Consider the following 19670-nt stretch of genomic DNA (forward strand, 5'->3'; position numbering starts at 1 on the left):
GGGGCAATCAGGCAGGCAGGCAGAGTGGATAGGGGTGATCAGGTATGCAGACCAGTGCTTAGGGGTGATCAGGCAGGTAGGCGAGCAGTTAGGGGCAATCAGGTAGGCAGACAGCCCCTTGCATGGCTGGCCCCACCCCCCAGCAAAGAAAGAGGGAGGCCCAGGCCAGCCAACCCATTGCACCCCAGCCTGTCGCCTGCAGAGGGAGGCCACCGGTGGCAGGGGAGGGGCGGCAGTGCTGCACAGATGGCAAGCAGTGGCAGTGGCGGGGGTGGGGCCAGCTTCCTGCAGACCTGGGAAGGAAAGACCCGATAGGCCCTGATCTCAGGCCAGGCCTAGGGACCCTACCCGAGGGGACCCGGATTGTGAGAGGGTGGTTGGGCTGAGGGACGCCCCCGAGTGCATGAATCTTCATGCACTGGGCCTCTAGTCTATATATATAAAAGCCTAAGTGTCTGGCTTACCGGCTGACTGGTAGCTATGACGCATACTGACCACCAGAGGGCAGACACTCAATGTAGGAGCAGAAACCACAGGCATGGAAACATGGAACTGAGTGATGAATCTCAGAGGGAGAGGGAAGGACGGGAAGAGATTAACCAAAGATCTTATATGCATACTAGAGGCCTAGAGCATGGATTCGTGCACCGGTGGGGTCCCTTGGCCTGGCCAGTGGGGATCGGGTCGAAACCAGCCCGGTACACAGGCCAGGCTGAGGGACCCCACTGATCGGGGCTGGGGAGGGACACAGGAGGTTGGCCAGCTGGGGAGGGATTGTGGGAGGGCTCCAGCACATGTCCAGCACATCTCGCTCAGTCCCAATTGGCTGGACCCCAGCAGTAAGCTAACCTACGGGTCGAAGCATCTGCCTGGCCTGTGCGCTCTTGCAATCCAGGACCCCTTGGGAGATGTCAGAGAGCCAGTTTCGGCCCAATCCCTGCAGGCCAGGCTGAGGGACCCCACCAGTGCATGAATCCATGCACCAGGCCTCTAGTATTGAATAAAGTGAACTACTAAACCTTCTAACATTAAATAATAATGGCAGCAAAAAATAACATCTTTATTCATTATTATTACATAATTCCCTCCTTAAATTTGGGTCATTTCCATGTGACAAGCGGTAATACAATTATGGTTGCTTTTATGTTTTTCCCAGGAATGCCTTTTTTTTTTCCTGATAGGATAAATCCAGTAATATTAATATTTTGCCCATTAATGCCAGAATTAAAATACACTATATTTATTACAGACTATAGTATCTGTCCTTCCCTTCTTCCCCTTCTCCCTCCAAATTTCCTGGCTACAATGTCTGGTTACAATTGGCTCTCTCATATTCTTTTCATTTATGAAACACTAACTAACCCAAACGCTAAGTATAACTTGCTAATAGTCTTTCCTTCTGCCTTTGTCACTCTTTTTTATTTTTATACTTTTTTTGAGGGGGGAATAAATTATTGAAACCATTGTAAAGAATTAAATTATGTTCAGATGATGGCAATTTTCCATCAAAATATTTAGAAAGCCGTTCTTTCCTTGTATTCAAGAAACAAGCCCTCCATTTCACAGACTAGCAAATCAGGACCGAGAGAAGTCTGAGGTCTGCTTTAAGTGGCACAAGTACTCCTGTTCCCAGCCTGAGGCTTCATCCCAATATAGGAAAACTTGTTTGATGGCAGCTATCCAACTAGACATTTTCTTTTGAGACACAAAAATGCTCAATTAATGTTTATTGAATATTGGATTTCTTTTTGGTTTAAATCATAATGCTTCTCAGCCAATTAACTAACTAGATCAAACACAGAAAAATGTAAAAATTGAAAATATGTCCATTTTATTTCATCCTGAGGTACTTATTTAGCTAACACTTATAGAATGCCTACTACACATCAATATCTCTACTGGGTGTGCAAAGTGAAAGATGATTAGACATCTTCCTTGACATTGAGGATTTCACCCATTAATTATTGAAGAAAAAATTTATACCTCAATGGCATCAGTGATATAATAGAAGAAAAATAGCTAGTGCAATGGGAATACAGAAGAAAAAGTCCTGAAGGAAATTTTTCATATGAGTTTCCAACTTCAGTTTGAACTTGAAGGATGAGGAGCATTTCTCCAGGTCAGATTGGAGTGAGGCAATGATGATGGAATAGATATTTTGTAAGGCCAGATAAGATCAGTGCTCAGTAGGTACAGGTTGAGTGAATAAAACAAATGAAAGCAGGAACTGTCTACAGATAGTGATGTGCTGGTGTTCTAGCTCTCTGGAGGAAAACAAAAACCCTGATGTGTAGCAATTGTTGATTTATTTGGAATGTATATTCCCACCATTGCCAATCTCAAACTTCCAACATGACATCACTGATTGCAGAGTTAGAAGATGTGCACATTTGGCACTTGCCAGCCAGTATGAGCTGACGCTAGCCCACTGCTGACTGTACAGCAATCCATGTGTTTTTGTGGAATGAAGGAGCCTATAAATGAATGAATGAACAAACTACACAATTCCAGGGCAGGGACCAAGATGGTTAAAGGCGCAGAGATCTGAGAATTCATCACCCTTTCAATTAATAATACAAAGCTCTGTGAGGTGCATCAGGAGAAGAGAATGAATGGGGAGTTGGCCTGAATATAGAATGCTATGTTCTGGGATCTTACTTTATTCAAAAGGTAGTAGGGCATCATCAAAGCTTTTGAAGAGAAAGGGTACCATGACTAGATCTATGTCTTAGATGTGCCTTTAGCCATAATTCCATGAAAACACCTTTGTTTGCCTCCAAGTATAAACACAAATGTGAATGGTTAAGTCCTTACAAAAATTTAAATATGCAGAACAGCTAAAGCCTCCCTTTTAATGAAACACAAGGGTAAGAAATCCTTCAAAGTTCTTACTCTGTTGTTGGAGATTATTTGTTTATTTAATCAAAAGCAGTCCTAATGAAGTTGACTCTAGCTTAGAGTCAACAAACAGAAGCAAAATGATTTTGAAGCACAGTATACATGTGAACTCAAATGTAAACAATGAAGAAAGATGAACTATATGATGTCTGACTGGCTGAGTCACACAGGATACAAAGAAATTACTTTAAAGACCACCATGACACCCAACCTCTTTCTGCATTATAGACTCTTTATGTCTCAGAAACTTAGGTTTGTACATATACATACCTACATTGCCCCAAATTGATGTCTTTACTTTGTGAAACCAGCAGGTCCTTCTCCCAACCAGACACCTTACCTACAAAGAAATCTTACCTAGAAATATTGTCAGGTGAGCAAGCAGAGATGCTGGTCTCCATGCTATCAGAGCTGTCTAGGCTCAAAGTATCAAAGGCCTGGTCCTTGTAGCCGTGATCTGGGTAGTGGAAACTGTTCAAGTAGACATTTGATTCAGATGCTGTGCGGTTGTAAAACTCAGAAGATTTCTGCCTTTGTCCTTCACTCATCTGTTGGTGATTATACCCTAAGGAAAGAGCCATAAATAAGTTACAGTGCCTCATTTTTCAGTCTTAGATCTTATAAGACTTAAACTAGCAACCCAAAACATCTGCCTATGAAACTTGGCCCTTGGTCTAATTTGTTTTGAAGCCAAGAAGATCAAAGAAACAGCATCATGCTCAGTGCAAGCACCAAATTCAAAGAAGTGGTCTTGTGAGTGATCTTTTTTTTTTGTCAGTGGATCACTTGACACTTTCCTATGCCATTCCCACATCTCTGCACAAGTGAGACTAATATTATCGGCACACACAGAAACACAAGGAAACCAAAACAGAAACACAGTGAATGGCACTGAATCCTTTCAAAATAGCTGGGTTCACGTCAGGGTAAAATGACTCCTAGAGATAGGCAACAGCAGGGTCTTAAGGCAGTCACCTCTCCAATGATATTCATATTTAAGGGATACCCGATCTGGTCATAAAGAGCAGGTGAATCAGCTAGGTGTAGGATTTGAGAAATTTATCATTTATTCATCATCACTAACACTTTCAATCTGGTTAAGAGACAAACTGTACATTTTTCTCATTCTTTTCAAAAAAATTTCCTTGTCTGCCATTACTTATTTAAAATATTCAGAATCAGCAATCCTTCCAATGGTTGTACTCCACCTCATTACTGTACATATAGTAAGTCCTAACATCATTGATAGATTCTTGAAACTGTGGTGAAACGACATATGAAAACCAGTTTTCTCACAGGCTAATTGATATAAACAAGGGTTAAGTTTCTATGGCATCTCATCAATGTTATAACAAAACACCATTATTCGAGGACCTGTAGCTACAGCTGTCTTCTTTCTCCATCTGAACCGCCAGCCTTCTGTCGGTTGGTGATATTGACCACATGACAATGTAGGAGCTACATCAATAGCAGCAAAGGTACCATTACTAAGAGATGTTCTTCTTACCCTGGTGCCTGGTCAGCTGAGCATTAGGTTATTGGCTTTACTTTGCGTTATTGCTATGGCTTGTTCTGTAGTAGCTGATTTGGAGCATCATAAACCGAGTTTTTCTTTCCTTTCAATTATCTATGTACCATACACTCAGGAAGCAGGGGTCATACTGATAAACAAATTCTTCTATTCATTCATTGCTTTAGCCAGTACTGTAGTTTGCAATCTCTTTCTCTCTGAGTAAACTGACTATTAGACCTATTTAAGAGCTTACAATTGGCCCATTTGAATTTTGCCTGTTTCCTTGTGCTCAGCTTATCTTACACTGAGGCTTTTAATTGGCAATGAAATGTCCAAAAAGTGGGCAAGAGAGTGAGAGAAGGCAAGTGATTTCAAACAGCTTCCTCCACTGTTGATTAAACATTTCAATTCAAAACCAGAGCTACCTCCATGATGCAAAGCATCACACACCAAAGGCTACTATAGAGTGATTTTAGTTCTATGAGTTTTGACGCATTAAAATTTGGAACAGTTTTAAGTATCTAAGTGAAAATATGTTAATTCAGATAAGGCCTCTTCTGGAAAAAAAGTTTTTGTAATATAAATTATAATTATCCTATATAATAAAAGCGTAATAATAAAAGGGTAATATGAAAATTGACCCTAAGGGCGGAATGACCAAGAATGACCGGTCACTATGACGTGCACTGACCACCAGGGGGCAGACGCTCAATGCAGAGGCTGCCCCCTGGTGGTCAGTGTGCTCTCACAGGGGGAGCTTCACTCAGCCACAAGTTGGGCTGACAGCCCCAAGTGCAGCAGTGGTGGCGGGAGCCTTCATGGCAGCGCTAAGGATGTCCAACTGCAGCTTATGTGGGGAGAGGGCCTAAGCTGCAGTTGGACATCCCCCAAGGGCTCCCGGGCTGCCAGAGGGATGTCTCACTGCCAGCTTAGGCCCAATCCCCTGGGAAGTGAGCCTAAGCCAGTAGGTGGACATCCCCCAAGGGGTCCTGGACTTTGAGAGGGTGCAGGCCGGGCGGAGGGACCCTCCCATCCCCCCTGCCCCCCCCACCCGAGTGCACGAATTTTCATACACCAGGCCTCTAGTCCTATATAATAAAAGTATAATATGGTAATTAGACTGGACGTCCTCCCAGTCGTCCTTCCAGACAAAGCTGGGGCTGCAAGGGAAGCCTGGGTCCTGGGTGCCAGAGGAAGCTGGTGTTGGCAGCCAGGGGAAGGAAGGCCTACTCTTACATGATTTTCGTGCATCAGGCCTCTAGTAAATTATAAATACCAACACACACACACACACACACACACACACACACACACACACGCACGTGCGCGCACACACACATACACACACGTAAAAGCTACATATCAGTAAGGTAAGATGAAAAATATAAATGCAAACCATGAGATTTTAGGCAGATTACCATTACTTGTAGTGATTAATGCATAAAGCATTAAATGAAGCCAGTACAGTCATGAGAGTGGAGCATGTGCCTTTTTAAAAAAATAAGGCAAACAATTCATTACTCAATATTTACCTTTGATATTTGAACTTTATGATTTACTAATTGCTCCTTTTAATTTTTTTTAAATTATTCATTAGGAAAAGGAAGAGGACAAAAAACTCACCAGAAATTATTTAAAAAGTTCATACATGTATCTTGCCTATGCTTTCAAAAGGTTTGTTGGCAAAGAAAAGGTCCACATTGACACCAACTACATGGATGACATTTCCTTGTTTGAGTATGAAAAATAAATCCCTAAAAGACAGCCATGTAACTGAAAACATTCAGCAATTGTCTGCTTGGCAATTACGTGTGCCACGCCTCAGCCTTCCCTTTGCCTCCAGTTTTTCATAATGAGGAAAGGCCAGTCCCTGTGATGCAATAACACTTCCTTAGAAAAGCAGAAAGGAAGGGGAGTGTATTTCTTCTTAAAACAACACATGCCCTGCTCCTCAAATCTTCCAGGATTCCTGCCCCCTCCAAAAAAAAAAAAAAGTATCACAGAATAAGAAAATGAACTTAGTATCTTCAGGTGAGGCTAAAATCATTCAAAATTTTCAGATGCAGGCATGAGGAAAAGCTGTGTGAGAAGGTGTACTGTGCTAAGGATTGCGCACGTAAATTTCCCAGACCACCCCACTATTTGCTGAGGTTTGGCTCTATGTCTTAGAGAACCTTCCACCATTCAGGTGGTAAAATAAGCCTGACATCTTCATGGCAACTTAAATGAAAAAGCCAGCTGCCAATGAGCTTGTCTTTCACAATGCAGGACTTTTGCTTCCTGCGAACCCAATGTGAATGGAAATGTTCTACATTACGAAGCTTCTCATCTCTCCCAACGGGCAGTGTTTTATTGACCACGATAAACTCAACTGTCACCTGGCTTAGCCTCCTCCCCCTTGAACAATTAAAAAAACACACACCAAGTTGCCCCTGCTATTACAAATAAAGCCATGGAGCTCTACTCCGTGGCCCTGGAATCGTGCCAGGGTGATTCCAAAGAGCTGGTACTGGGATTCAGGCTCAGACTTGGCCAGCCAAAGGTGTAGGTACTTTCATTAGAGGAGGGGGAGGGCACCCTGGTAGGAGGCCTGAGAGGCGCTGGTGCAGTGAGGTAGCACAGAGGACACACCTATGTTCTGTTCATCACAGATTCCCCATTTACTTAGCATATGGGTGTCATGAAATAATCACTCAATGAATTCACATTCTCATCTATAAACGGCAACCAAATTAGTGGCTAAGTAAAGAAGTGGAATGCATTTACCTTCCAAATTAAGTAAGTGGATTGGGAAAAACAAGACTTTTCCAGCCCCCGAGACTGCTTGTTTTAAGTTATGCAGCAAGAATAACATGTAGCAGTAGACAGCATCTAAAAAGGGCCTTATAGATACTTCAAATCCTTCTTATCCGGACAGAAAAAGCTATTTGAAAGGGTATTTTATGGGGTTTATAAAGTGAGACCTGATAGCTGAGGTCAGTCGCTAAGCGTAGTACATACAAGGACCCCAAACAACTCAACTCTCTTCACTGCCCAAGAAGAGCCAATATTCTGCACGTGCAAGGTACACTTATTGTTATTTTTAGTGCCAGCCTCTGTGAATTCTGGGTAACTGGACCTGAGAAGTCCTGTGTGAGCTGACCACTATGAGATGCACAGTCTTGCCCATATCTTCCAAAAGTGTGGTATATACTTTAAACGACTATCTAGACCTGAATATAGAAATGACTTAAAATTATAACCTGGGTTTAAGAGGACAAAATCAATCCATATTTCTGGCAATTCAGCCTTTCATAGCTCACCTGCTGAGAAATTCATTCTTCCTAACCATATTCCACAGCCGGAAGATGAAGGCACAGGACAAGTCAGGAATGAAGAGAATGACAGAGAAAGGGAAAAAGATACAAGATCAAAAAGGATGACCAGAGGACAGGAAAAATATACGACACTTCAACATGCAGTCATTGTCGGTGTTAGTGACGACAGCAGATTGACAAGGCAAGATGTTCACATCTTTAGATTAAGTCTGAGTTTACAGAGAGGAACTCAAGAAGCTAAAAAACACAATAAGCTTATAATACATGCACACAGTCAAAAAAGATTTCTTAAGGAAAAAAAAAAATCTTTCACACACATCAGTCAACCAAAAAATAGGGAGAATAAAAACAAGATTATATCTATAAAACAGTTCATTTTTTTCCCCATGCAGATAGTAACAAATTGTTTTTAAGGGCTAAGGTTTGTAAAATGTCATTCAATTATTTGAAGCAGTGTCCATCAAATTGTATAACCCAGTTCCCTAATATCCTACATCTCTCTCAGCTAGCCACAGTAATTACATTTTATTGATTCAGGCCAGCCAGTTAAACTGTTCTTCACTCTCCACTAAGTCTTTCGCATGAAATAGTCTTAAAATGGAATGATTAAGTAGGAGCCCTTTAAATTTTTCCATCTTCCCACGCAGCCTGCTTTATTTATACCTGGTCTTTATAAAGGAGTAATCTCATGTCTTACACTTAGCCTATATACACAACAAGACCCACTCTTTTCTTTATCTAGATCCTGAGTCTTACAAAACAATGCTTCCCAGGCACTCGTGCTTCCTGCAGGGTCTGTCCTTGTCATAAAAAAAGCAAAACAAAGAAGGTCATGCAGCTGCCAGTGAATGAATGGCAGCTGCACCCTGCAAGGGTGCAACGACTTTCCTCCATTGTGTAAAAGGAATAATCATCAGGCTAAAAATCTGCCATTGTACAGTTTTAATTCTGATCACTTCTTAAAGATGACTTCACAGTGACCTTTCACTATTAGCTGGAAACAAAAACACCACACAAGGAGGTTGTCATACCTTTCTTGGACTTTCCTGCATTAAACAAAAGACAAAAGGACAAAGATTTCATTCATTCTAAAGCTCACAAAGCAATAGTTCACAAGTTGTACAAAAGCCAATAACCATTACAACTTTAAGAGCCGAGTTCCTGGGCTGTCTGCTTTCAACTCTGCCCTCGGGGACCTTTGTCTGCATGACTCACATTGTTGGTTCCACTAAAACAATGCTGACTGCGGGATGGCTTATACTTACACCATGGTCCTTGATGTATCCGTGATGCGCAAACAGCAAAAAAACATAGTTCATTTAAGTTAACTGTGTAAGCCAACAAAAATGGTAAGATCTATTACATTTGAGTTGATGAAAATGTGCTAGATTCAAACTTTTTCAAAACCAGGAAATTTTACTTCTATTTTAGTGCTTGTGAAACAATTCTAAATGAAATGGTGATTCAACCCTCCAGGTCACTGGGCCACCAGTATGGGCTCAACAGAAAATCCTGCCAAATTTAAGGTCTGCTGTGGCTCTAAGAACTGTGGCCCCCAACCCCTCCTCCACGTCGGGGAGCCACGGGAGACAGGCTGGCCTCACAAGACACAGCACATGCAATTGGATCAACACACACGATGCTTCTCCATTTCCTCAGACGCGGTCTCATCAGCACCACAGAAACGCTGTAAGGATCACCACTTTAGCTGCAGTAGGAAGACTGAAGCGCAGTCTTCTCGGGTGTACAAAAGACCACCAGTGGAGAACCAGAGCAGAAAGATCAAAGACAGTATATTTTACAGAGGGCACTTCCCTAAGGGGACCTAAGAGAATCAGATCAATTTTCCTGTATGAATGTAGCTTAGGGATTCCCATTATTTGAGGGGAAAACAGAGATTAGAAAATTAGAGATGAAACATCCCTTCGTTTCACCATATTCTCACAAGGGTCATCTTACATGGTAATGTTAATAGTTCTTATTTTTACAAATCCATGTAGTATAGAGGTCTCGTTTTCCTTACTCTCTATTTTAAGAAAATGTTTTTAAAATAAAGTATGGTATTGGGGCCAATCCAAGCTTTGATGTCTTCAGCCACTGGGAAAAAACACATTTAAAAAGAAGTCTATAAATATTGCAGAAAAATGCTTCGATAAAAAATAGACCTGACTCAAATGAACAGTAATAAATGAGAGCTAAATGGTACTTTTATGTTTATTATTTATAAATCATAAGAGCTATTTTTTAGCTTCAGAAATTATTGTAAAAAAGATGAAAGGCCCTGGCTGGGCAGCTCAGTTGGTTAGAGCAGCATCCCAATACGCCAAGGTGGCAGGTTTGACCCCTGGTCAGGGCACATACAAGAATCAACCAATGAATACATACATAAGGTAAATAAGTGGAACAACAGATCGACATCTCTTTCTTTCTCTTTCTAAAAATCAATAAATAAAACTGAAAAAAGAAAACACAGAAGTTCAATCAAATGTATTTTATTTAAATGTAACATAAACCTATCATACATCATAAACCTCTCTTCTGACTACTACAGACTCTATTAACTATTAACAAATTTCTAATAATGATTCAAAAACCTCGCTCAAGCCCTAGCTTGTTTGCTAAATGGTTAGAACACCGGCCCTCAGACTGAAGGGTTGCAGGTTCGATTCTGGTCAAGGGCACGTGCCTTGGTTGCAGGCTTGATCCCCTACTCTGGGTCAGGGTGAGTGCGGGAGGCAACCTATCGATGTGTCTTTCTCACATTGCTGTTTCTCTCTCACTGTGTCTCCCCCTCCCTCCCACTCCCTAAAAATCAATGGAAAAAGTATCTTCTGATGAGGATTAACAAAACAAAAAAACAAAAAAAAAAGAAAGAAAAAACAAACAAACCTCATTCAAGTGATATATATGTATATATACAAAAGTTATACACATACATATACACACCACACATACATACATATATATACATACCAAAATGTATATATTTTTTTCCTTTTTTTTTGTCTGATAGAAAACCGGTGATTATCCCCTGATACCATTGGCAGAGAGGCTGAGCAGTCAGGATGGAATCCCAGCCTGCTTGGAGGGAAGAGATTCAATCCCACTGGTGCATGAATACAGTTAGGGGCCACATGCCCACCACTCTATCAGCCTCCGAATTTACATCCTTTCACACCTCCATCACATTTACCACATTTTATTGAAATTATCTGTTATGTGTCTTTTTCCCTCACTAGACTATAAGCATTTCAAGGGCAAGAATCATGTCATTCATTTGCATTCTTGGTCTCTAGCACCCTGCCTATTCAAAAGTGAGAGCCAGCCAAGCCGGTGTGCTCAGTGGTTGAGCATTGACCCATGGACCAGGAGATCACAGTTCAGTTTTGGGTCCGGGCACATGCCTGGGCTCAATCCTCAGTAGGGTGTGTACAGGAGGCAGCCAATCAATGATTCTCTCTCATCATTGATGTTCTCTCTCTCTCTCTCTCTCTCTCTCTCTCTCTCTCTCTCTCTCTCTCTCTCTTCCTCTTTCTGAAATCAATAAAAACATTTAAAAAAAGGTGAGGGCCAATATATGTTGCTGACCTAAGCGACTGTGTTAACACAGTAAATCTAATCTCAACAAGACTCTCACAGTTGGAACTGTATTGCAGTTATTTCTTCTAGCCCACAAAGACTATTTGAGAACCCCGTTATAAATGCAATGCATTTTTACAAAGAAATAAAATACTCTGAGAATCAAAGTCTACCTGAAACCTAACAACCACATTAGAAGAAAGGCTCAAACCACATTAAAAGGCATCGGGGAATTCTGTCCCGGGCCACTGGTGCTCCATTTACTGTGTCAGTTCAATGAATCTTTACCACATGTTTCAACACAGTGGCTCAGCCACAAACCAGGTGAGCGACTTAGGATCTCTCCTTTCTTTCTACCTATAAAATGCAAAGGTTAGCAATTCTCTAGGGGCATTTCTGGTTTGAGAATATTATTACTAATAAATTTATGAAGTGCAAAATTTGAAACATACCAATCATATGTGTATATAGAAAAAGTTACCTTAGTACAAACAATACATATCTATCTATCTATCTATCTATCTATCTATCTATCTATCTATCTATCTATCTATCTATCTACCTATCTATCTATTCCTTCCCCTAAGGGGACACATTAAGAGTAAAATCGAAGACTTTGCTTGCTGCCCTTTTAATGATCCTCAACCTTGCTCTCCCTCCCTCTCTCTGAATAATTCTTATGCTTAACAAAGGACATCCCATTTGATTTTTAAAATGACATACCTCTGAGCATCCTCCGAGATTCTGAGTCTTTGGTCATGGTTGCCAGCGAGTGAGGGAGCACGCTGCCACAGCTGTTGCTCTGTCCCAGGGGCAAGTGAGCCTGTGAGAACCGGGAGGAAACACTTCAGGCAAACTGCAGCCCAGTGGTCCTTCAGACACGGCCACATCCCTGTCCCACGGCTCCTATCTAAGCACAGAGGGCAGGGCAGGAAGGTCTTCCAACCCGTTTTTGGATGCTCAATGATAAAGACCAGTTGCTGTCCCTCCCAAGGAGCTCCATGGAAGTCTCCACATCACAGCGGTTCCTCCAGTGGCAGCAATTCCAAAAGACAGGGGAAACACTTGTTCTCCAAAACCACCATTGAGAGCAACTCAAAGTTCTGCATGCATAAGGAGCAGAGGGCAGATGCAGGGGCAGGAACGTGCAGGGCATGCACCAGGACAGAGCAGACCTACCCTGCGACACGGGCGCCAATTTCCACCTCCCCCAGTTACCTAGTGGGCTGAAATCTATAAACTCCTCCAGTGGTTCTAGCACTCTCTTTAATAGCAAAATCCTTTACGTAAAATATTCTTGGAACACCAGTTTATATAACAGGACACCAGTTTAAAACAACATTACTCTTAAGGTCAAAGGAAGAGCCCCAAAACCTGTCCCCTCAGAGCCTCCTTGTCACCTGCCTTTCCTCCTCTTCCTGCAATGACCCCTCGGGCATATCAGCAGAACATGAATGAGGGTTTAGGCATCGGACCACATGGGTTCATATTCCAGCTTCATGACTAACCGACTGAGGGCACTTGGGCTAGTCACTTAGCTTCCTTATACCTCAGTTTATCCATATGTACAATGAGGATAATCATTAGTATCTCTACTGAATAGTCTTGCTGGGTTTTAAAATAAGACAATCCACATAAAGCACTTAGCCCAAGGTCAGGTTCAGAAACGCCTCAATAAAAATCTGGTCCTATTATTCCTGTAATCCAGAGCTTGTATCTTCCAATTTCCAGCTGTGGGATGTAGCCACAGGAGTCGGCCACCTGAATGCCACCTACCACTTGTGTGGTGGTGGCAGAAAATACCCTGGACCAGGTTCTTTGGTCCCAGAGCATATGATTCCAAATGTCCTCTGAGTGAGACAGAAAATGCCATTTTAGTCATACTGTCTGCCCGACAAGCAAACTTAATGATTTATTATTTAGCATTTTCTCTAAGGACCTTTGAGCATCTGTCATCATAAGGACGAGAAGACTCCCTGGATGTGAAGCCCACAGTTCTCCCCGTGTCCTACCTTCGGGGCGGTGCTTCTCCCCATGGTAGCACTGCTGAAGTGTGGGGAGATGGAAGGAGTGCTTTTCTTTCGAGGCAAAGTGTCACTCAGATAGAGGCCTTCTTTATGCTGTTTTTTCCTTTCTTCCAGGCTTCTAAAGTGCTTTAAATGCAAATGTAAAGCAGAATAGCAACACTTGACTAATTGAAACAGGTCACTGAAGAAATTAAGAAGTATGCATTTACCAAGAAGTTTGGGAATTTTAACAAATTTTTTTTAAAAATCCAACTCATACTTGTGTTCACTAACAGACTTGGGCTAGCTAGCATTTGGTGAGCTACACAGGCAGCAGCAGAATTTTCTTACTGAACCTAGAAACAAAAGGGAAAAAAATCCACCTTTCACTCTCATAGTGCCTGCTGCCTTGGGGCCTCAGACAACTTACAAATGACTATGATGGTCGCCATGTGGATGGCGGAACAGCCAGTGGACAAAGCAAGTAAGCAGTTTCTCCCCTGGTCTGTCTGGACGGTTCTGTGTGGTGGCACAGATCCCAGTGTGAGGAGAACAAGAAAAGGGAGAAGGAAGAAGACGAAGAGAACGAGCAAGTGAACAGGGGAGCTGTTTTAAAGTTGGAATAATATTTCACATAAACACACTCCAAATCAGCATAACGTTTCCATAAAAGGCATCCTCCTAGGTTACATTTTTATTTAAAAAAGATCCTGGCCAAGAATCCCCTATAATAATCCTTCACATAAAAAAAAAATAAATCCTCCTGTTGACTATTTCTTTTTTTCTTTTTTTCCTTTCAGATTCCTAAGGCAAAATTTTGCCAACTTGACATTTATCCAAAATTTTCTTGGCCTCTCAAAAAAAAAAAAAAAAGTCTTCAATAGTGATTTCCTAGTTAAAGTTTCTTTAGGTTTGATCATTTTTACACTAAGCTTGGGCTTTTGAAATATGTAAAAATTAATGCAAATTTGAGTTACCAAATTCCTTCTTCTTCTTTACATGTACCAATCATGAAATATACCTGCATTTTTACTTTAACATTATCTACGTATAGTAGCTAATATTTACTAACCTAAAAGTAGTGGGGAGATATAGTCCTTTAACAAAGGGTAATAGAGAGCAAAGGTACCTTCAAGAAATGTGAGGGCTGGGCACAGCACAGCAGGGCTTGCCTATTTCGGGGATCTAATGTCTATGCATCCTTGTGATCTTCTGGGGTCCAATTCACGCAGGAATTTGATTATAATTTAAAGAAGGCTCATAATAGATTTTTAAAACATGAGCATGCATAAGCACTGTATGTAGTAAAAGGAGGGCAACATTAAGAACAACAAATATGTATTTTTTAATCTGGTCAATAAAAACTGTTGTTCTATGGCCCCAAAACACTACTTGGGTGACACTGGACAAGCTATTTACGATACTGAGCCTCAGTGACCTAAATGTCAATATGCAGTTAATTCATATTTCACGGGATTATTTGAAGGGAGAAATGAGAAGTTTATTTGTAAAATGTTTAGGAAATTTTGACACAGAGTAAAGGAATGATGTCTATTACGGTTTCAATAATGTTTAAAAAATGTGTGTTGACACAGCAACTTTTATACCATGGATTTTATGGAAATAATAACCATTATTTTGAAAATACCCAAGATAAGTTGCAATATTTTGGTTGAGTGAAAACTAATGTATGAGGATATAGAATTAGCTCAAACATATCAAAACTTAGGAGAGGACAGTCAAGGTCCTAAACTTATAACACTCCCCACACCCTTAGACCTCACTAAATGTCCTTTAAAAAGAAAATCAGCAAAGGAGTTATGCGCCTTGTCTTTTTAAGAAATTTCTTTGCAAAAGTTGAAGGAAAGATTTACAAGCTCTGAACACCAGTTCCTAGTTACCTGTTGCTCCTGCTGCTGCTGCCTTCTGTGTTTCTTAGCTGGTAGAGGAGGAGGTGTGTCATTTAAAGGGAAGGGATTGACAGACGGAGCCATGACTTCAGGCCAAGGGGCTGATGGAGGTTGAGTGACAGGATGAGGAGAAAGGGTAGAAGGAAACATAAATCCAGGACAGACAGATGATCTTTGCTTCATGGAGGAAAAAAAAAAAAAAGTATACATGTGTCCATATAAAATGAAAGAATAATGACAAAGAAATGAAATAAATAACCTCATTGTTCTCTTTTTCTTGTATTTTAATCAAGAAATCACAAATGTTGGGCTGTATCTTTCCATTTAGCCTTTAGTGAAAACCCCAACCTGCAAGCAACTTAGATCAGCAGACAGTATTTTCATTTATTATTATTTGCCCCTTCCCAGATGTTTTAAAAAGGCATAACACTAAAAAAAAAAAAAATTCCATACTGCAAAATATAACAGAAAACAAAATTGCCCTAGCCAGTTTGGCTCAGTGGACAGAGCGTCGGCCTGTGGACCAAAGGGTCCTGGTGTGATTCTGATCAAGGGCACGTACCTTGGCTGCAGGCCCCTCCCTGGCCTGGGCCCTGATCAGGGCTCATGCAGAAAGCAACCAATCAATGTGTTTCTCTCACATCCACTCTCTCTAAAATCAATGGAAGAATATCCTCTGGTGAGGATTTAAAAAAAAGAAAGAAAAGAAAACAAAATCAAACTGGAAAAGTGATTCAAACCAACAATTTTAGAAAGAATTTTGATTTTTTAAGAAAGCTAGATCAGGTTAGAGTACTCAGATATAGAGTTTATGTTTTTGAACTTACTTCTAGTAGTCCACTCTGTCCCATATATTTCATGGTTTCTTGTATTACAATTGGTAGAGCAGTACCCCCAAATTGGTATGTTTTTCAAACTCAATATCACTTTGACCCTCTGGTCAATCAGACGTGTATTTGTCACAAGTGCCCTCATTTTCAGTTAACCAGGGTTAATTTTTGACATGAGGAAAGCAGTGAATGAATGAAATGTCATGCCAACACACCTCTTTATTTTGTGGCTGGCTCACCAGTACAGCTGTGGTAGGCCCAGTGGCAACAGCATCAGCGTCAGCAGGGAACTGAGTGGAAGGGGATAGATTCGTGGAATTGCCACATGGCTCATTAATTTCATTTACACTGATATAGCCCTAAAAGGAGGAATTTAGAAATTAAACACAAAGAAAGCAAAAGCTGAGGCATGCGAGAGTATTAATGCTCTAATACAATGGAGTTAGCTTAGAGCGGCACAGCCAGATATCTGTGGTATTATCAAATGTTTCATCAGGGAGTTATCAGCAATTAAAATGGATTTACAGTGCTTAATCATGAAAAATGATACCCCAAACATTAAAAACATTTTTCCCATTGAAATTATAAATAACCCAACATCGTCGATTTTAAAATACCCGGAGGTATCACCTTTCATTCTGTTGACTAAATGAGGTTGTCATTACACAACATTTAACATAATCACACACATACACAAATCGGAGATATAAAATTGACAATGTAATCATTCACTCTCTATTTCAAGAGCCTTTTCCACATTATTTTTAGATTTTTCTCTCTTCTTCTATTTCCTGATAAATTAAAGTGTGAGTGAATGTGGGCTGAAGGCTACTGTTTTTTGCTCTAAGATATTTTTAAAAACAATAATTTATCTGTAATGGAATCCAACTTTTAGGCATCTCAATTAAATGAGAATAAGAAGTACACTGTCCTCTAGTGAGCTTCTTTTAACAAGACACATGAGTAAACACACATACACACACACTCTAAGATGGAGTTGCAACTTGAGGATGTTTTAATTCAAGGGGAAGCTCCCCCAACTCCCACTCTATCCCTAGGACAGAGAATTTCCAGTTACTTTAAATTCAATGAATCAATTTTGGCTTCAGCATAAATACCCATAAGTCTAAGTGTATCATCTTCAAACTCCTGAATTTATATTTGAGGAAAAGGCACTTGCAAATTTTCATGGAAAGTAATTGTACAGACCAATCATGATTTTCACCACACCAATAAAGCAGTATGAAAAAAGAATGAAGAGTAGGAAATAGTATCTCTTTCAAAGGTAAAATAGTGTTAAATTTAACACTTAGGTTCTTCTACTAGCCCATCAGTCTTTTCAAAAAATGGCTCCAAGAAAGGCAAAATAACATTATGCTGATGAAGCAAAAATTCCAGGCTAGAAAGCAAGGTTTTACCGAGAATTATAATTATGAGATAATAGAGAAAGTGGGAATTGACTGTTTATAAATTGGAGGTATCAAAATGCTGCTGAATTAGTCTCACACTTCAGATAGAGGCAATGAATACTATGTAAAGTTTTATAAGATTAAATGAAAGAAAGGCAGTAGACAACTGGGTTGTCCAAATTTCATTTTATCTTTGATAATAAATCAGAAACGAAGAGTAACAACTTTTGAGTTATTCTTTTGTTCAATTGATAGTAGAATGTTTCATAGACCACAAAACCAAATTAATTGATTCAAAAATGTATGAAGCTTGTCAAAAGTGGGACTTGTTTAAAAGTTAGATATAAATTCACCATTCCTTAAAAACAAGAGAGAGAAAGAGAGAGAGAGTCAAAAGAGAGAAAGAAAGAAAGAAAGAAAGAAAGAAAGAAAGAAAGAAAGAAAGAAAGAAAGAAAGAAAGAGAGAGAGAGAGGGGGGGGGAGGGAGGGAGGGAGGGAGGGAGGAAGGAAGGAAGGAAGGAAGGAAGGAAGGAAGGAAGGAAGGAAGGAAGGAAGGAAGGAAGGAAGGAAGGAAATCAAAACAACTTGTGAGTCAAGTTGATTTGGTCCATGAAAGAGAACACATAGCTACTCAAAAGAGTTGCAGACATGCAAAAATAATAAAAAAGCCAAATAGCCTTTTGAAACCAGGAAGTCTGCAGAGAAAAAGAACAACTCATTAATAGGAAAGGAAATATTTTATTCTTCTACTAAGAGATAAAGAGATCTTGGAGCCTACTTAATTCCTTGGATGCTATAAGCCTTTCAGACTCACTGTGTCCAGAGTCTCACTGCTTATCTTCCCTCTTGAGCTTATTCTTACCCCAGTCCTCCCTTTCTTAGGAAAAGGTACTTGGTATGCATCTCATTATTCAAACTGGAATAATGACATAACTCCTGACACCTTCCTTAATTTACTTCATCCCCACATCCAGACTATCAACAAGAACTGTCACCTCTGGTTCCAAGACACTATATCCGCATGCAGCTAATTCTCTCCATTTCTGTGCCATTGCTCGAATCTGAGCCCCCAGCATCTCCAGCCTATACTATTGCAATCACCACCACGCTGGCTTCCTGGCATCTCCTGCTCCTCCTCCTAATCCAGTAGAGCAGCCCAGAGTGAGGTTTAACAAATGGATATCAAGTGATGTCACCTCCCAGCTTAAAACCACTCAGGGGCTTCCCATCCATATAAAATAAACCATGTTTCTTTCAAATGGCTCACAAGACCTAGCCCCTGCCCACCTTGCTAACATTCTATATTTGGCTACACTGCATTCACAACCACCCTTTGTCCACTGAACCTGCCCGTTCCGTGTTCTGAATTATGGGAGAGAAACTATGAAACTGAACCATCTAATAAAGCTTTTGTGGAAATAGTTCACCAGTTGCGTCTGAGGCACACATTAAGCACACCTGTTATGTGATGAACATTTACTTCACATACCCTCCCACCGCCCACCCACACAAAATACTTACTGTGCAGGAATTCTTAACTTTGATGTCTTTTTAAAAGCAATTTATAAATAAAGGGGTTGTTATTATGCAAATTTTTATGTAGAAGCAAGCTTTTTCCTTAGCTTTTTATAGAATATAAATATAAAAAGTTTTCTTTCTCAGTCAAGGTTATACTTTTCCAAATTAGAGTTAAAATAGTCACCACTGTAGCAGTGTAGCTCTATAAAAAGATATTTAGGAAAGGAGAGTGTCAGGGTCTGGGGGAACATGGATGTTTGGGATAAAGAATGTATATAGTTTAATATAAATAGGATTTTTCAATTTAGATGGAGAATAGCAGAAATGACTTTGGGAGAATAAAGAAAGAGAGAAAAGAAAGAAATCAGATTATCTTCTCAAATATAATGGGGAATTTTTATGTTTTAGGAGACTTAGAAGTAAAATAAAACAGAGGAAAAACTAAGACAGGAAACTGCAGGAAGGAAAGAAGAGAATTTAAGACTAGTTTTGGTCTGGAACCTAAATTATTTGAAACTCCGAGTTAACTCACAATGTCACTGTCAAGCAAAGTGTGCACACACACACACACACACACACACACACACACACACACAGGGCATTTGCATAAGACACAAAAATAATCCCTTAAATTCTCAAAGCACAAATAATGAAAGGCGGGAAGGCTATCAACACATGGAGTGCTTTCCT

At 40.4% G+C, this 19670-nt stretch overlaps 1 protein-coding gene across 1 annotated transcript in view; it reads right to left on the bottom strand.

The window, feature by feature from the left end:
• The window catches only part of PHLDB2 (pleckstrin homology like domain family B member 2), a 114124-nt gene that overhangs the window by 15144 nt on the left and 79310 nt on the right, over positions 1 to 19670 (bottom strand). Inside the window, exons 10-14 of the mRNA XM_028153259.2 lie at positions 16269 to 16412; positions 15215 to 15400; positions 13320 to 13460; positions 12031 to 12130; positions 3256 to 3463 (exon numbers count right to left, since the gene is read on the bottom strand). Of these exons, the coding sequence (XP_028009060.2) occupies positions 3256 to 3463; positions 12031 to 12130; positions 13320 to 13460; positions 15215 to 15400; positions 16269 to 16412 (779 nt within the window). The remainder of the gene's footprint in view (positions 1 to 3255; positions 3464 to 12030; positions 12131 to 13319; positions 13461 to 15214; positions 15401 to 16268; positions 16413 to 19670) is intronic.

Source organism: Eptesicus fuscus, chromosome 3, assembly GCF_027574615.1.
Source record: "Eptesicus fuscus isolate TK198812 chromosome 3, DD_ASM_mEF_20220401, whole genome shotgun sequence".
NCBI lineage: Eukaryota > Metazoa > Chordata > Mammalia > Chiroptera > Vespertilionidae > Eptesicus > Eptesicus fuscus.